At 53.1% G+C, this 17,029-nt stretch overlaps 3 protein-coding genes across 4 annotated transcripts; 1 reads left to right on the top strand and 2 right to left on the bottom strand.

The window, feature by feature from the left end:
• The first annotated feature begins 33 nt into the window (after positions 1 to 33).
• WDR46 (WD repeat domain 46) lies at positions 34 to 9,819 on the top strand. The gene is made up of 15 exons (XM_065912570.1): positions 34 to 166; positions 266 to 460; positions 570 to 650; positions 784 to 896; positions 1,021 to 1,108; positions 1,246 to 1,307; positions 1,545 to 1,649; positions 1,756 to 1,906; positions 2,006 to 2,141; positions 2,457 to 2,556; positions 8,433 to 8,746; positions 8,881 to 8,975; positions 9,113 to 9,208; positions 9,332 to 9,445; positions 9,549 to 9,819. The coding sequence occupies exons 1-15, from the start codon at positions 98 to 100 to the stop codon at positions 9,645 to 9,647; spliced, it is 1,818 nt and encodes a 605-aa protein (XP_065768642.1). The 5' UTR covers positions 34 to 97; the 3' UTR covers positions 9,648 to 9,819.
• Positions 9,820 to 10,069: 250 nt separating this feature from the next.
• On the bottom strand, positions 10,070 to 12,061 carry B3GALT4 (beta-1,3-galactosyltransferase 4). 2 transcript variants are annotated; one of them, XM_065912572.1, is made up of 2 exons: positions 11,998 to 12,061; positions 10,070 to 11,526 (listed from the first exon to the last, which is right to left on the bottom strand). In XM_065912572.1, the coding sequence occupies exon 2, from the start codon at positions 11,501 to 11,503 to the stop codon at positions 10,367 to 10,369; it is 1,137 nt and encodes a 378-aa protein (XP_065768644.1). In that variant the 5' UTR covers positions 11,504 to 11,526; positions 11,998 to 12,061; the 3' UTR covers positions 10,070 to 10,366. The 2 variants fall into 2 exon arrangements, with proteins under 2 accessions (XP_065768644.1, XP_065768643.1); XM_065912571.1 differs by lacking the exon at positions 11,998 to 12,061 and adding an exon at positions 11,657 to 11,890.
• A 470-nt stretch (positions 12,062 to 12,531) lies between these two features.
• Positions 12,532 to 17,014, bottom strand: RPS18 (ribosomal protein S18). The gene is made up of 6 exons (XM_065912967.1): positions 16,955 to 17,014; positions 16,384 to 16,482; positions 13,151 to 13,237; positions 12,968 to 13,069; positions 12,765 to 12,856; positions 12,532 to 12,645 (listed from the first exon to the last, which is right to left on the bottom strand). Exons 1-6 carry the CDS (start codon positions 16,955 to 16,957, stop codon positions 12,570 to 12,572), a joined length of 459 nt encoding a protein of 152 aa, XP_065769039.1. The 5' UTR covers positions 16,958 to 17,014; the 3' UTR covers positions 12,532 to 12,569.
• Between the last annotated feature and the right edge of the window lie 15 nt (positions 17,015 to 17,029).

The raw sequence follows: 17,029 nt of genomic DNA, 5'->3' as shown, positions 1-17,029 counted from the left end.
TGATTGGATGAGGCCCGGAAGACTTCCGGGAGTTTTCCATCCGACTGTGGGACTGTGGAGAGGAGATTGCACGTGGATCGTGGTTCGAGTGGGCTAGATGGAGACAGTCCCCAAGCCGGGCAGTAATGTCCCACCCAAGAAGGAGAGACTGCAGGCCAAGAAGAAGGTAGGGACCTCCTTGGGGTGGAAGGGAAGTTTTTAGTTGCGGGGCTGGAGGGGCGGGGCGAAGGGCAGCGGAATACGAGGGATCCTGCTCTGCTGGTAGAAACCGCGGCGATACTGGGAGCAAGAGACCACTGGGACAGCTGCCGGAGCTTCTCCAGGTCCCCCTCGTAAACGGAAGAGGAATCGGGAGCTCCGCCCCCAGAAGCCAAGGAAAAATGACACCTCAAAGAAGTTTCGGATCTCCAAGAAGCCCCGAGAACTGAAGAGTCCGGGGCCTCAGCGGAGCTTATCTGGGGTGAGCCTGGGACCTCCCGGGGGGCCGAGGCAAGTCACCTTGTGCTTTGAGGGTCGGGGGGTTGGGGTCAGCTCGAGCCTGTTTCTTAATTGCCTCCTCCCTGCCACAGGCCCAGGACCCATTTGCAGGCCCCGCCCCGGTCAGTGTGGAGGTGGTTGAGAAGTACTGTCGCATTGACAAATCCAAGGAGGTGAGGACTAGTCGGAGAGTGGGGAGCGGTTGCAGGAGGGAGTGTGTGGGTGAGCTGAATGGAGGCGGGGCTCTCCTGTGACCCCCACATCCCTTGGTCATCTCCCACTCCATCCGCACCACCAATGTTGTAGGTACCACATCCGAAGACCAAGACCCGAAGCCGACTTGCGGCGGCTGAAGCACAAGAAGAGGAAACAAGTGTCAGAGCTGCTCGATCTGAGCTTCTGCTTGCTGAAGAACCTGGGTGAGTGGACCCTAATGTGGGCCTCCGCAACCCATGCTTTATGGGGCTCTCGTTTCTGATTGTGATGCCGGGACACCCACTTCTTATTAGGAAGCTTTAACGCAACTATCACCCTCACTTGCAGGTTTCTGGAAGGAGAGGATGGGGAAGACACAGCAAAGATTCGCCAGGCTGATATAGTGGAGGCTGTGGACATTGCAAGTGCAGCCAAAGTGAGCCTGAGAATGGAAAAGGAGCCAATGGGTTGACTGATGGTGCAGAGTAAGACTGGAGTGGGGACTAGAAGAGAAAATTCCTGAAAGAAACCAACTCTTTTTTCTTTTCTTTTTTTCACTATTCCCTTTTCCAGCATTTTGACTTGAACTTGAGGCAGTTTGGACCCTACAGGCTAAATTACTCTAGCACTGGGAGGTAAGGTTGAATTCCAATGACTTTAGCCTAACTCATCTCAGCCATAGCAGTGTATATCTGGGTTGTTGATGTGGGGAGGGTCTTGTTATTTGCTTGCATGTGTGATCAGTGTGTATGGAAACATCTCTCCTCTCACCTGGAGAAGAGGAGCTGGTGTGGGACAGACCCTTGAGTCTGGGTGCCCGCCCTACACACACGCCTTGTACTGATACCCTGCCTGTCCTCCACCTTCAACAGACACCTGGCTTTTGGAGGACGCCGGGGTCATGTGGCTGCCCTCGACTGGGTAACAAAGAAGCTCATGTGTGAGATCAACGTCATGGAGGCAGTGCGGGACGTCCGGTCAGTGGCCTTGGCCAGCGGCTGGTGGGGATGAGAGAGCCCATCACTGATGGAACGACAGCCGGTGACTCCCTTTCACACTGCACCGCCCCTCCGCCCCGCTCAGGTTTCTGCATTCTGAGACACTGATCGCCGTCGCCCAGAACCGCTGGCTTCACATTTACGACAACCAGGGCATCGAGCTCCATTGCGTCCGCCGCTGTGACCGAGCCACCCGACTTGAGTTCCTGCCTTTCCACTTCCTCCTGGCCACAGCTGTGAGTGACTGCAGAGTACAGACAGGGTGGCAGCCCTGAGAAGACCCTGGGGTCCCCGTAGAGGGCATTCCGGCCTCCTTCCCTCTCTCTCTCATACAGTCAGAGAGAGGCTTTCTGACCTACCTGGATGTGTCCGTGGGAAAGATCGTGGCAGCTCTGAATGCTCGGGCTGGACGGCTCAGCGTCATGACTCAGAACCCTTACAACGCCGTCATCCATCTCGGACACAGTAACGGTTGGTCCCTGGCAGAACTTTAACCCTCACCATCCTGTCTTGCTTTTTTTTGGCCATGCCACGTGGATTGTATGATCTTGGTTCCCTGACCGGGGATTGAACCTTGGCCCATAGCGGTGAAAGCTCTGAGTCCTACCCTCTGGACCACCAGGGAATGCCCCAGCTTTTCGTCTATATTTGTACTCAACGAGTCCCTTTGGGTTGCCCCTCTGCTCCCCTCTTGTGTGACCTCTTGGCCCTGAATCCCCCTCTTTTGCAGGTTTAGTTGCCTCAGCGCCCTATTAGTAACTTCTGCTCTTCTCCTCTGATGTGCAGGGACTGTGTCTTTATGGAGCCCAGCCATGAAGGAGCCACTGGCAAAGATTCTCTGTCACCGAGGTGGGGTCCGGGCTGTGGCAGTAGATCCTACAGGCACGTAAGTCAATTGTTTGGGCCGGAGGTGCTAGGGGTGGGGGGTGTCTCAGCTGGAGAGAAAGTCCTTGAAGCCAGTGTGCCTTTGGGAGCACAGACTCTGCACCCAAGCTGCTTGGGTTTAAATCCTCGTTTTCCCCCTGACCAACCATGTTGGCAGGCACGTTACATGACCTCGGGGTACATGGCCTTCACCCTGAGACTGGGGATATGAGTATCTTGCTCAAGGGCCAGAAGACTTTTTCTGTAAGGAGCCTGATAGTAAGTATTTTAGGCTTTGTTGGTAATGGAGCACAATTGAGTGTTTTATGTAGGTTCTTAAATAACAAGAAACAATGGATGGCAAATTATTGACGAAATGAGAAAAACAATTGAATGCAATACTTGTGTAATATAGGTCTATTCTTGGAAAGAATTGGATTCCTGTTTTTGTTTGTTTCTCTGCCATGCCATGTGGCATGCCGGATCTTCAGTTTTCCAACCAGGGATGGAACCCCCGCCCCTTGCATTGGAATTGTAGAGTCCTCACCACTGGACTACCAGGGAAATCCCTGAATTCCTATTTTTGAGCATAGCACTTAGTTTAGTTGAGGTTCAAAGCTAGTGTTCCAGATCATCAAACTCAACTGCAGATGTTTATCTACAGCTGCCGATTTGTGAAGAGGTTTTGGGTATTTTGGGCTTCCCTGGTGGCTCTGATGGTAAAGAATATGCCTGCAATGCAGGAGACCCGGGTTTGAGCCCTTGGTCAGGAAGATTGCTTGGAGAACACTATGGGTACCCACTCTAGTATTCTCGCCTGGTGAATTCCATGGACAGAGGAGCCCAATGGGCTGCAGTCCATGGGGTCACAAAGAGTCAGACACGACTGAGTGACTAATACTTTCACTTTTGAGTATTTTATCTTTACAAACATCTTTTCACACAGATAGATGATAAGATGGATGGTGCTGGAAATGCTCTGAAGTGATATGTGTGTCACTGAGATTATAGTGTGCTGGGCAGCAGTGCAAAGAGATAAGATGTGGTATCTGCTTGACCACAATACTATGCTACCTTAGCACAAAAAGCAGCCACAGAATAAGTAACCAAATGAATGTAGCTGTGTCCCAGTTCAGTTCAGTCACTCAGTCGTGTCTGACTCTTTGTGACCCCATGGACTGCAGCACTCCAGGCCTCCCTGTCTATCACCAACTCCCAGAGTTTACTCAAACTCATGTCCATTGAGTCAGTGATGCCATCCAACCATCTCATTCTCTGTCATCCCCTTCTCCCGCCTTCAATCTTTCTCAGCATCAGAGTCTTTTCCAATGAGTCAGTTCTTCACAGCAGGTGGCCAAAGTATTGGCATTTCAACTTCAGCATCAGTCCTTCCAATGAATACTCAGGACTGATTTCCTTTAGGATGGACTGGTTTAATCTTGCAGTCCAAGGGACTCTCAAGGGTCTTCTCCAACATCAGAGTTCAAAAGCATCAATTCTTCAGCACTCAGCTTTCTTTATAGCCGAACTCTCACATCCATACACGACCACTGGAAAAACCATAGCCTTGACTAGATGGACCTTTGTTGGCAAAGTAATATCTCTGCTTTTTAATATGCTGTCTAGGTTGGTCATAACTTTTCTTCCAAGGAGCAAATGTCTTTTAATTTCATGGCTGCAGTCACCATTTGCAGTCATTTGGGAGCCCAGAAAAATAGTCTCTCACTGTTTCCCCATCTATTTGCCATGAAGTGATGGGACCAGATGCCATGATCTTAATTTTCTGAATGTTGAGTTTTTTTTTTTGAATGTTGAGTTTTAAGTCAACTTTTTCACTCTCCTCTTTCACTTTCATCAAGAGGCTCTTTAGTTCTTCACTTTCTGCCATAAGGGTGGTGTCATCTGCACATCTGAGGTTATTGATATTTCTCCCGGCATCTTGATTCCAGCTTGTGCTTCATTCAGCCCAGCGTTTCTCATGATGTACTCTGCATATAAGTTAAATAGGCAGAGTGACAATATACAGCCTTGACGTACTCCTTTCCCTATTTGGAACCAGTTTGTTGTTCCATGTCCAGTTCTAACTGTTACTTCCTGACCTGCATACAGATTTCTCAAGAGGCAGGTCAGGTGGTCTGGTATTCCCATCTCTAAGAATTTTCCAGAGTTCGTTGTGGTCCACACAGTCTAAGGCTTTGGCATAGCCAGTAAAGCAGAAATAGATGTTTTTCTGGAACTCTCTATCGCTGTGTCCCAGTACAACTTTTATTTATCAACACTGACACTGGAGTTTTCAAATAATTTTCACATCTTGAAATATATTTCTTCTGATTTTTTCCCCAACGACTTAAAAATGTGAAAACCATTCTGTAGAGTTTGTAGGCTCTACAGAAAGTGGTGGGCTGGTTTTGTTGACTCATGGGCCTTAGTTCGCCAAAATTGGCCTTCAGTTAGGAGATGTGAACTCCAGTTAAGGTCTTCAGAGGCACACACCGTGCCTGGTAGGTGGGGAGCGCCATATCCTCATCATCATCAAAGACAACTGTTCTCTTTAGGTCTGGCTGGTGCTGTGGGGGCTTTGGGGTGGCCGGTCCGCTTGGAATTTCCACCATTCCTGAGAGACTGTTTGCATTTCCACAGCTGTTTTATCTGGTTTGTATTGTATGTATGTCTGGATCTCGCAGACTGTCTTTCCCACAAGTTCCCACGTGTTTTTCTCAAATTCTTCCATCCATCGGCATTTACTGGGTGCCAGTTGTAGGCTGGGTTCTGGGGGTATAAGGATGAAGCTGCCCTGGTGGGGTGTTCCAGTTACACTTTATTTATAAAAACAGCTGATGAGTTGACAGCTGGGTGAAACATTCAGGTTCTACTCAGTTGTCTCCCATCATCCCACCTTTACCGTGTCCATCGCTGGATGCTTCACCCCCTCCCACGACGACTCCTGGCCTGCTCCCTTTCTGCCACATTGTCTTCACCCAGAACACGACTTCATGGACACTAACTGCCCCCATAGCTTTGTGATCTTCAGCCATCAGTCATGGCAGAGGCAGAGTCACGGTTGGCTGAGTGCTCCTTGGGAGCCGAGGGGAGCCCCATTACTGCTCACGACCTGTGAAGTCCTGGCTGCTTTCCCCTCCAGGGTCTGCTGGTTGCCATTCTTGCCATCCCACAGTCCCAGCCTCTGGTTCTTCCTTCTTTGAGTGTGTCCTGGGTGCTGCTGTCAGAATACTCTTTCCCACATGGCTTTCTTCCTCGTATACCACTGCTCAGGAAATCAGGATGCGGGAGCCCAGTGGCTGTCAACTAAGGAAAGCCCGCTGGCTGCTCAGGCCCCCGGGACCCCCTAGCTGTGTCTCTGTGGATCCATGGTTTGGTTCTGCCCCTTTACTCCAGGTCTGTGCCAGGCTGGCTCTGGGAGAGTGGGGGCCTGTTCCAGGGCCTTCCGCCTTGTGGGCCCCTGGACCTGAGCTGGGCTTGGCCTTCCCTGGGCTGCCTGGGTCAGCTGCTTCTGCTCAAGTTGTTCACAGAGGTTTGGCCAATAGCCCAATGCCAAATAGCTCTGGTCCTTGACTTTAGGCCCACCCCCGTGTAGCGCTGGTCCTCCTCACAGCTGCCTCGGACCGGCCACAGGGGCTCCAGAGATGCCACGGGCCGTCATCCTCAGCAGGCTCCCTGGAAGCTTGCATTAGGATTGGACTGGATTCTCAAAGTTCATCCGTTTCCTGCAAGTTCAGTAGCACGGTGGCATGGTCTGGATGCCCATCTGGTTCCCGGGTTGGCGTCTGCACAGAGGCTCCCGGAGGTGGGTGTGCGGGGGCAGGAGCCAGCGGGTGCCCTGGGTTGTTGGCTCAGTGAAGGCTGTGACCTGTGTCCCAGGAGCCCTCAGCAAGTCCTGGTTTGCACTCATGACCTCTCCCTCGGGTGGAGCTGGGCCCTGTCTGTCTTGTCAGGACAGGTATCCAGCTGGGCCTTGCACCAGTCCCATCACAGGCCAAGTCTCTGCCCAGAGGAGTGCCTTAGTGTCTTCTTCCTGGGCTCACAGTCAAGGTTAAAATGTGAGTCTTCAGCTTCTGGCAAACAGACATGCCCTGACCTGGCTGGCCGTCCTTCAGCATCTCTGAGCAACTTGAACATCCATAGAAACTCCAGCCTCTGAAAGTAAATGTCTTATGCTGCCGGGACCAGCCGGCAAAGAGAACAAGTCCCGACCGCAACCACACGGAAGCCTGAGAGAAAAGATGATAGTAAAGGATGGGGTCGAGAGGGCTGAATGCTCTTTAGGCAAGTCAGCGATTTTATTGAGTAAAACAGCTACCTTTATACTAGTACAAGCAGAAAACATAATTCATAAAAAAATGCCATCTGGTGTTTGTCACATCAATACAATTGTTTCAAGTGATTGCAGAAGCTTACATCTTGCTTTTGGCATTCCAAGATAAACTACTAAGTGAAGGTCACTACTACGTTTTTCTCAAGGAAGAACAAAGGAGGCCCAGCAAATATTTTATTATTTTATCATGGGGTGGCGGGACAGGGAATGGCCTCTTTCAAGGCCTTTCCCAGGGCCTTTTTGGGCCTTGAGCAGGCTGGCTCCCCGCATTATGCGGTACACACATCCTTAAGAGGATTTTTGACAGTTTTTTTTAAAATTTGGCTGTATCGGTTCTCAGTTGCATCATATAGGACCTTTCTAGTTGTGCTGAGCAGGCTTGGTTGCGCCATGGCATGTGGGATCTTAGTTCCCAGACCAAGGATCGAATCTGTGTCCTCTGCATTACAAAGCAGATTCTTAACCACTGGGCCACCAGCCTTGCCCTCCCTCCTTCTAGCGAAAGGGGCCCTCTAGTGCATCACTTCCTTGCTTCCTAAGGTTTTCTCAGGTCCATGCAGTCTCCACCTTGTGGCCTGTAACTGCTAGAGAGCTGCTTTGGGAACTACTGGTCTCCCATCTGACCTTCAGGAGCCTCTGCAGTTTGTCCCCTCCTGGCCATATTTCACCAGCCCAGAAAACAAACTCATTTCCATCTTCCCGTCTCCACAGTCTGATGTTTATTTATTTGAACCTGCTGTACATCTCTGTTTCTTGTGCTTTTTTAAAGTGAATCTCATTTAAACCTTTTCAGTTTCAGCTACAATCTTCAAATTCCTCCTTGTGCTTTCTATTTTTATTTCTCTCTGGCCGCACTGGGTCTTCACTGCTGCTTGGGCTTTTCTCTAGTTGCAGGGAGCAGGCTTCTCATTCGGTGGTTTCTCTTGCAGACCATGGCTTCAGGGCACGAGGGTCTCAGTAACTGGGGCATGTGGGCTCAATTCCCAGGTTCTAGAGCACAGGCTCAGGAGTTGTGGCGGACAGGCCCAGCTGCTCTGCAGCACGTGGGATCTTCGCAGATCAGGGGTTGCACCCTTGTCTCCTGCATCGGCAGGGAGATTCTCCAGCACTGAGACACCAGAGAAGCCCTCTTGTGCTGTCCTCACTTGATCTTGGACAGAAGGCTGAGAAGCAATCCTCTTGTGCTTTCTTGAGCATTACCTAGAATGGCTCAAGTCCCACGAAGCCCTCCCTGACCACCGCCATCAGCCGTGCCCTCTGCTGACCGCTGGGCTGCCTGTCTGCGGTGCGACCTCACCCCTGCGTGTAGACTATCGCACGCGTCCTCCCTTTCATTCACATGTGGTGAGAAAAGACAGTAAAGACACAGCTCTGACTTGAATTCTAGCTCCACCACTCACCCCAATCCTTTCTTTGAGCTTCAGTTTCCTCTCTGTAAAAGGGAAATGAAAAGAGGCGCCTGGAGTGTGTGGTGTGGTGGTAGTGGTCCCGTCCTTATCAGTCGCCTTCTCCCCCAACAGACCTGATGCTCCATGCTGTGATTAACTCCCCCCTCTCACAACCAGGCACATGGCCACCTCTGGTCTGGACCACCAGCTGAAGCTCTTCGACCTGCGAGGGACATTCCAGCCTCTGAGCGCTCGGACCCTGCCCCAGGGAGCGGGGCACCTGGCCTTCTCCCAGCGGGGACTGCTGGCGGCGGGAATGGGCGACGTGGTCAACATATGGGCAGGACAGGGCAAGGCCAGCCCGCCTTCCCTGGAGCAGCCCTACCTCACGCACCGGCTCTCGGGTCACGTGCACGGCCTCCAGTTCTGCCCCTATGAGGATGTGCTGGGGGTGGGGCACAGCGGGGGCATCACCAGCATGCTGGTCCCTGGTGAGCAGGCAGGGCTGGGGCTCCAAGCGGTGAGGAGGCTCTTGTGGGCCGGACCCTGAGACAGCGCGGGGCACGGGGCTGGTCAGCCTGGAGCAGGTTCCTCTTATAGTTCCACGCTCCCCCTCTCCCTCCAGGGTCTGCTGAACCCAACTTCGACGGCTTGGAGAGTAACCCATACAGGAGCCGGAAGCAGCGGCAGGAGTGGGAGGTGAAGGCACTGCTAGAGAAGGTGAGGATGCACCTGCGCCCCTGCGGGCTGGGGTGGGGGTCTTAGGAAGAGTGGGTTTCAGCAGCGCCTCCGCTTTCTGTTCTTTGGTGTCACCTTCCTGTGGCTCCTTACCCGTCCCTGTCCTGTGTCACATCCAGGTGCCCGCCGAGCTCATCTGTCTGGATCCACGAGCCCTGGCAGAGGTCGATGTCGTCTCTTTGGAGCAGGCAAAGAAGGAACGGGCAGAGAGGCTGGTATGGAGCGGGCCCCGAGGGCCCCGGGCGCCCCTCACCCGCGTGTCCCATCCCCACCGCGTCCTCAGAAGCGCAGCTCCCTGCCTTGGAGGCTGCAGGTTTCACTCTCGTCCCCTCCCTCAGGGCTACGATCCCGACGCCACAGCTCCCTTCCAGCCAAAGCTGAAGCAGAAGGGCCGTAGCTCGACGGCGAGTCTGGTGAAGAGGAAGAGGAAGGTCATGGACCAGGAGCACAGGGTGAGTGGGCGCGGGGGGCAGGCTGGGCAGCTCCCTCCTGCGGGCAGCTCCCTCCTGCTGGCCCCACCCGCCTGCCGCTTCTCACCTGTCTCTCCCCACCCAGGACAAAGTCCGCCAGAGCCTGGAGCAGCAGCCACAGAAGCAAGAGAAGGCTAAGCCCACTGGCGCCCGGCCGTCAGCCCTGGACAGATTCGTGCGCTGAGTCAGGCTCCCAGGGGCCCGGGAGCCACATTCTTTCCCCACACCCACCTGTGGGGAATGACCCGTCCCTGGAATGAGGAGGGAGCAGGGAGCCCCCTTCCTCCTGAGGTGGACAGCTGGTTCCTGGGGTGGGGGGTGGTCGGTATTAAAAAGGAACGTGGACTTTTGGATAAGGTGTCTCCATCATCCTGGGAACCTATCCCCTGCCCACATCCCGCCTGGGGCTGCTCTCGGACGCGGGGGCGTGTCTCCCCTCTGGCCCCACCCCTGCCTTGCTGGGGCCTCCTCCTGCTCCCTAAGGCCTTCCTCCAGGGAGACGTGTGGTCCCTCTCCCACATCCCCAGAGATGGCCTTCCCCACCAGCAGGCTCTGGTAGCCTCTGGGTTTCCCAGGATTGTGTTCTGAGAGTCCTGGACCACACTGTACTCAAAGAGGAAAAGAGTCAAGTTTATTGAGGGGCCAGTGCCCCTCCCTGCCACGGCTGGAGAGAACAGCCAGCTGTGGGTTTCTTCCTGATGGTCTCTGGGGCTGGTAGGCCAGGCAGCCCCCTAGGTCCCTCCTGTGTCCCTTGCCCTTCAGTGACAGCCCGAGCACCTGTGTGGAGCAGCTTGCTCGGCTGCAGCCAACTGGGGCTCCTGCTTTGGTCCTGGGAGAAAGAAGGTGGCGGGGTGCTGGCTGGACCCTCCGCTCCACACCCCTCTCCTGGACTCCCAGGCCCTCTCAGCTGTGAAGCCAGGCTATTAACCGGCATCGGAGGATGCCCAGGACCCCTTGGAGCCAGGAGCAGAAGGGTACAGTTCTTTCTCCATCAGAGCCACCCACTAGCTTCCAGGCTTCCTGCATCTCCCAGGGGTCCAACTTGTGGGATGTCAGCAGGAATTTCCCATAGCAGCACCGATCCAGGGGGTAGTGGGTGGCACCAGCCAGCTTGACACAGTGGGTTGGGGCAAGGCCTCCTCGGCGGGCACTTAACCCTACAAAGACATCCTCCAGGGGTAGAGGGGGTGCCCGGCTGGCCACCTTCAGGATGAGCTGCACAGCAGAAGCTGATAGCACATAGCCTGTGCCTGAGGCGTAGGGGGGAAAGGGGCCCCAGGAGGGAGGCCACTGCTCCTCCGTTACCTGGTGCTTGCCCCCCGGTGACCGAGAGGGGTGCACCCGCCAATGCACGCGACCCAAGTACAAGAGAGGCACTGGCTGGCTCCCCAAGGTGGGGCTTCCATCCCACTTCTCATCTCCAGGCTTCGCCTTTCTCGGGGGCCCCACGCCCGTCTCCCATTGCTCCCAGCGGCCTCCCCGCCTGACCAGCTCCGACACCAGTTCGGGGACGTTGACAAACACATCATCGTCGGTCTTGAGGATATAGCGGGCCGTGGGGCAGTGTCTGTCTGCCCAGCTCAGCCCGCTGAGGGTCTTGAGGGTGAGGTTGCGGTAGGAGTCCTGGAAGGCCGCCTGCATGATGTCCCCGTGGGCCGCCGACTCCCACACCAGGTCGCTCCCGCGCGACCCCCAGCCAGGCTCTCCCAGCAGGAAAACAGTCTGCACCCTGAGCCCGCGGACCTCGCGCAGGCGGCCCCAGGAGGCCCGGATGGCGTTTCTCTGGTTCAGGTTGTCCGGGGCGGTGCACACCAGGATCAGCAGGAAGGGAGGCGGGCCGGGCGCGCCGCACGCCGCCTCGTTGGGGATCAGGAGGCGGGGCAGGACCAGGGGCGGCCCGGGCGAGGCCGGGCCCGGGAGCAAGGAGGCCAGGGAGAGGCTCAGCAACTCCTCCCCGAGGCCTGAGGGCCCAAAGAGGGTCCAGACGAGCAGGAGCAGCAGGGCGGCCAGGAGCAGGCGTCGGGAGAGCCCCGGGCGCATGGTGCGGCGCGGCCAGAGGGCACCTGCGGGGAGAGACCGGGCGCGGTTAGAGGGCGCGGAGCGCGGCTCTCAGACAGCGGCCTCCAGCGGGCCACGCCCGGGACGGGGCGGCGGCCTGAGCTGCCTTCGCGGCGGGGCCCGCGGGGACGTTACCTGGTCGGCACGGCCGCCGAGGCCCGGCTCCATGGCCGGCCGTCTCCGCTCGCCGCCCCTCCCCGCCGGAGGGCGTGGCGTGCGCGTCCCCCGCCGGAAGCTCGGCGGCTGCGCACTCAGCGGAACAACTGACCGGAGGGAGCGGGGGAGGCGCAAGGGGGTCTTTGCCCCAAACGGGAAGCGGGGTTGGACCCGTGGGCCACGGCCACATCTGCCGGACGCCGTGCGGCCGGCGCCTCCCCACACCCACCCCCGCGCGGCGGGGCTCGGCGTTCCCGGATCACCAACACCAGCATATCCAGCCTTCGGAGACGTAGGGCGGTCAAGATCCAGATACTCACCTAACCGGCTACTGGCTAGGCTCAGCTACCTGCGCAATCCCCAACACCCCGCCAGCCAGCAAGGGGAGCCGGGCCTTGGGAAGTCCGAGGGCGCCCCCTCGAGGGTGAATGTGTGGCTCCTCCCTCTACCCACCTGGAGAGGGGCACCAATAGGTAAAAAGGTTGCTTCTGGTAGTTGGGGGAGGCAACACTAAAGCTTTCATCAAGACCAAGAGTGTTGGGAGTTCCCTAGAATTTATGTCAACGCAGGGGACACAGATCCCACCCCAGGTCCCGGAACTCCGCATGCCCCAGGGCAACTGAGCCTGGGGAGCACCACTACCGGCCGCCGAGCCTTGCTCTGCAATGAGCAGCCATGCTCACAGCTAGAGAGAACCTGAGCGCAGCAAACGGAACAGAAAGACCAAGACAAGGTCTGGGCAGCTGAGTGGGGACATCAAGCAAGTGTGAAAAGTGACCAACAGGGCCCAGTATGAAAGTATATTCCCTATTAGAGTTTCCAGAAAAACGCAAAGAACCACAAGAAGGAAGCCATAACTGCATAAACTATTTATTAACACAACGCCCACACATTATTTCTTCTTGGACACACCCACAGTGCGACCACGGCGTCCTGTGGTCTTGGTGTGCTGGCCTCGGACGCGAAGTCTGCAAGGAGTAAAGACAAAGGTGACAGGTTACTCAGCACACAAAGCAAAGCCCTGGGCAAAGACAGGGCCTGAGAGGGCCCCGGGAGTTTAAGGACAGACGAACACGCCCCCACTCACCCCCAGAAGTGGCGCAGCCCCCTGTGGGCCCGAATCTTCTTCAGTCGCTCCAGGTCTTCACGGAGTTTGTTGTCTAGACCGTTGGCCAGGACCTGCACAGACGGGAGAGAGTTGAGGGATGACTGTTCTATGCCCTGGTCTCCTAGGGCCAGCCCCAACCAGACACCCTGCTTTTCTCTAAGCTCTCCCATCTCCACACACACCTGGCTGTATTTTCCGTCCTTCACGTCCTTCTGTCTATTTAAAAACCAGTCTGGGATCTTGTATTGGCGTGGATTCTGCATAATGGTGATCACACGCTCCACCTGGCAGGCAGGACAAGGGTTAGGTCCAGACAGCCCCCATCTCCAAGCAGGCCCAATCCCAGCCCCCCACCCTGTCCTCACCTCGTCCTCGGTGAGCTCTCCTGCCCTCTTGGTGAGGTCGATGTCTGCTTTCCTCAACACCACATGAGCATATCTTCGCCCCACACCCTGAGGAGAGGTTTTAGAGTTGTGTGTGACCTTTTGTGTTTCCTCTATAGACCCATGATTCAAAAAGCACACAAAGGTAGGGTCCAAAATAACTCACACTCTTCCAGATACAAACCCTGATCATTAAAGGGAAAAAAAGTTTTGATACCCCCTGAAAGCTGCAGCACCCAAGAGTGGCACCTTCTGATTTCTACACTGGAGATGAAATTGATGCCTCTCAGAGTCAGCGGAGCACCAAGGCAGCAAGATCAAGGTTCTCTGAATTAACGGTTATGGGTGTTTAATTTAATGGTTAAGGGGTGGCATTGTCAGTTGCTTGTGTCAAAGGGCCACAGGCCCTTTGGGCAAGTCACTGCATCCCTATATCAAAATAAACACTGAAGCCAGTGGCATCCTATCACCACCAACACTGTTACTCCTTGCCACCTGAACTCACGAGCCGAACAGATTTGGAAAGTGACAGACTCTGCTGGGTTGAGTAGTGTCCCACCAAATTTCTGTTCATCTGGAACCTCAAAACATGGCTTTGGTTAGAAATAGTTAAATTCAATGACTGGTATTCTCATAAAAGGAGAGAACAGACAGGCAAGAAGGCCATGTGATAAGGTGAGACACTAGAGTGATGCAGCTGCCAAGACAAGGAAACCAAGGATGTTTGGCATACAGAACTGAGAGATTAAGTTTCTGTGGTTTTAAGCCAACAAATCTGTTACAAAGGTCCCAGGAAATTGGATTTCCTCTCTGAAAGAAAGTGACCCGGAGGTCAAATTACCAGATTGATTGAGATGAGGCGAAGATCTAAGTGTCTCAGAACCTAAGCATTTACAGGCGGTACGTCTGAGACTCACTGTAAAAAAACAAGCGGGTAGAGAAAAGTAAAGATAAAACAAGATTCTAGTTTTTAGCTGGATGATACATTGAGTGTTGTTCAGGCACCCAGTAGTGTCCAGCTCTTTGTGACCCTGTGGGCTGTAGCACACTAGGCCTCCCTGTCCCCCATCTCCCACAATCTGCCCAACTCCATGTACATTGCATCGGTGATGCTGTCCAGCCATCTCACCTCTGATGCCCTCTTCTTCTGTCCTCAATCTTTCCCAGCATCAGATGACCAAAATACTGGAGCTTCAATATCAGTCCTTCCAGTGAATATTCAGGGTTGACCTCCCTTAAGATTTACTGGTTTGATCTCCCTGCTGTCCAAGGGATTTTTCAGGAGTCCCTTGAATACATCAACAGGGGGCCAATAATTCTCTCCCTCCTACTTTTTAGTGTTTAAAACTTTTGATAAACAGGTTTTTTTTTTTTTAATTGATGTCAAGCTTTTTGAAAGCCCTATTTAGATACTGGTTTGCCAATTTTGAGAACCAGTAGGTATCGTTCAGTCATCATGACTAGTTCCAACCATGTTTCCGAACAATCCAGATGACCAGTTCTCATCCTGATTTAGAGGAAGGACCGTCTAACCTTAAGGAGTATTCATAGCAGAAGTGTACAGATGGAAAGAAAAGAAGGGATCATGGCATAGAAAAATCTTGCAGATGTGTTACCTCTTAGTAAACACCCTCTTCTGCTTATGTCACCTTTGATACCTCACCTTTCCCAATTAACTTTGCTCCTTTAATTTTTTGAGGAATCCCTCCTCCTACTCAGCCGCCACCCCCAGCAACTCCCTTCCAATTTCTAAGTATTACTCAACCCCACGTTCCAGATCATTAACAAAAGACCAGGCACCTCTAAGCTTTGGCTGTCTCACCAGAGAAGAGACAGCAAAAGCTAACTTTCCACAGTTAGCATCCTACCAACCATGCTCATCTTTTATTTTCACTATCTGACCTAAGATGCTAGCAATCTTTAAAAACAGAACAAGCAACCTCAGAGATACAGCAGGCTCAGTTCCAGACCACACCCAACAACACTGAAAAATAAAGAGAGCTACATGGTATTTTGGTTTCCCAGCACATGTAGTTACATAATCTATTAAGTGAGCAACAGCCTCTTAAGAAAACCTATACATACCTTAATCAAGATACTTTATTACTATGAAGTACTAACCATCATCTGAACTTTAAGCAAATCTAAATCTTCTTGCAATAGTAACAAAGGTCACTGATCACATATAACAAATACACTAGTGAAAACTTTTAAAGTATTTCATCAAAATATGACACACACACTATGTGAGCAAATGTTGAAAAACTGTCTTAAGAAGAGCTGCCACAGAAAAACACATTATCTGCAAAGGTCCATAAAATGAGGTGAGCCTGCACTGTATTTTTCCCTGCCTTACTAGTTTCACAGAAAAAGATGAAACGTACTATTTAAGAATGAAAGCCAGTGCTCCTTGAATTACAGAATGAAAAAGTAAATGTGACAAATCTCACAAAGCTGAAGAGGACTTGCTGTTTTAAACAAATTATTCATAAAATACTTATCATAATGTCTTCTGGGGATTCTAAGCAAGAAAGGCCTATCCTTGGCTCCAAGAAGTGTAAACATACTGGCAGAACACACTCAGTCATTTCCACAATTAAAAAATCTTTTTAAAGGATAACATCCCCGTCTGGAAGGCTAGGAGTTTATTAGGTTGGTTAAGGGAGATATCCAAGCCTGCCTTCACTGACATAGGTTTCTTCATACTTGGAATCTCTTGGCATTTCTACTCACCCTTCAAAGGTACTTACCCAACTTACCCATTTCCTAGGTGAAATCTCTTGGTTTGACCTGACACTACTCTTTGGCTTTTCTCACTTACTTTTTGGGACAAATGGGGCAAGGGGTTAAGAGGACTAGTTGCTCTCTTAATCATTCTTTTTTTTTTAACCTAGCAGACAAGGCGATCTGGTTGGGACTCCCCTCACCATGCCTCACTTTCAGCTCAGGTTGTTAACAACTCAAGTTCCATCTATAGTTTCTAGTCTTTACCCTGCTTGTGTGTTAGTCGCTCAGTCGTGTCTGATTCTGTACGACCCCATGGACTGTTGCCCCTCCAAGCTCCTGTCCATGGAATTCTCCAGGCAAGAATACTGGAGGAGATTCTCCAGGGGATCTTCCCAACCCCAAGGATCAAACCCTGGTCTCCCATATTGCACGCAGATTCTATACCTTCTGAGCCACCAATGAAGCCATCAGTCCTTACCCTCCTTTACCTTAATTGCAGTGATGGCAAAGGCAATTTTCCGCCGCCCATCGATGTTGGTGTTGAGTACTCGCAATATGTGCTGGAACTTCTCAGGGATTACTAGAGACTGATAAGAGATTGAGGGAGAAATCAGACACAGTGAACTAGTATCAAACCGTAACCTCAAACACGAACGCTAAGCTTGTCACACAGGGAGCAAGAAACCCCCGTCAGGTCTTCACCACAGAACAAACTTCTGAGTCCTGCAGACAACAGGAACATGAGAAGTGTTCAGGCCTGGGAAAACGCAACCTGGGGTAAGAAGCGTGTCTCCTGCCCTTTCCCCAAGTACACTCTCAGTGGCGGAGACCGAGGTCCCCACACCCGCCCAAAGCGTTCTAGCGCCCGGGGAGGTACTTCCTCCGGCCCCAGTCCCCAGAACTCGATGTCTTTAGTCGTCCTTTTCCAGAAGCGCGATCCGAGGCTCCACCCAGAAAGTTGCAGGCCCCCAAGACAGGACATTTTCAACCCTCTGACAGCAAGACCTTCCCTGCCCCGGTCCCGATGTCGCTAGATCCCCGCAAGGATTCCACTCTTACCATGGCGGCGGCCCCAGCGGCGGCGTGCAGGCCTCCAGTGGAAGAGAAAACGGAAGTGACGTAACAGGCTTATAT

The sequence above is a fragment of the Muntiacus reevesi genome, chromosome 20, assembly GCF_963930625.1.
Source record: "Muntiacus reevesi chromosome 20, mMunRee1.1, whole genome shotgun sequence".
NCBI lineage: Eukaryota > Metazoa > Chordata > Mammalia > Artiodactyla > Cervidae > Muntiacus > Muntiacus reevesi.
The sequence above is the reverse complement of the archived record's forward strand: the minus strand, read 5'-3'. Positions and strand labels throughout refer to the sequence as shown.

What these genes read in the sequence shown, in the direction of transcription:
- WDR46 (XM_065912570.1), top strand. Translation starts at nt 98, where the DNA reads ATGGAGACAGTCCCCAAGCCGGGCAGTAATGTCCCACCCAAGAAGGAG. An exon ending in CTCAGCGGAGCTTATCTGGG is followed by an intron (nt 461 to 569) that starts GTGAGCCTGGGA and finishes TCCCTGCCACAG; the next exon opens with GCCCAGGACCCATTTGCAGG. An exon ending in AGGAACGGGCAGAGAGGCTG is followed by an intron (nt 9,209 to 9,331) that starts GTATGGAGCGGG and finishes CCCCTCCCTCAG; the next exon opens with GGCTACGATCCCGACGCCAC.
- B3GALT4 (XM_065912571.1), bottom strand. Translation starts at nt 11,867, where the DNA reads ATGTGGCCGTGGCCCACGGGTCCAACCCCGCTTCCCGTTTGGGGCAAA. An exon ending in TCGGCGGCCGTGCCGACCAG is followed by an intron (nt 11,527 to 11,656) that starts GTAACGTCCCCG and finishes CTCTCCCCGCAG; the next exon opens with GTGCCCTCTGGCCGCGCCGC.
- RPS18 (XM_065912967.1), bottom strand. An exon ending in AGGACGGAAAATACAGCCAG is followed by an intron (nt 12,857 to 12,967) that starts GTGTGTGTGGAG and finishes CCGTCTGTGCAG; the next exon opens with GTCCTGGCCAACGGTCTAGA. An exon ending in GGGCTGCGCCACTTCTGGGG is followed by an intron (nt 12,646 to 12,764) that starts GTGAGTGGGGGC and finishes TACTCCTTGCAG; the next exon opens with ACTTCGCGTCCGAGGCCAGC.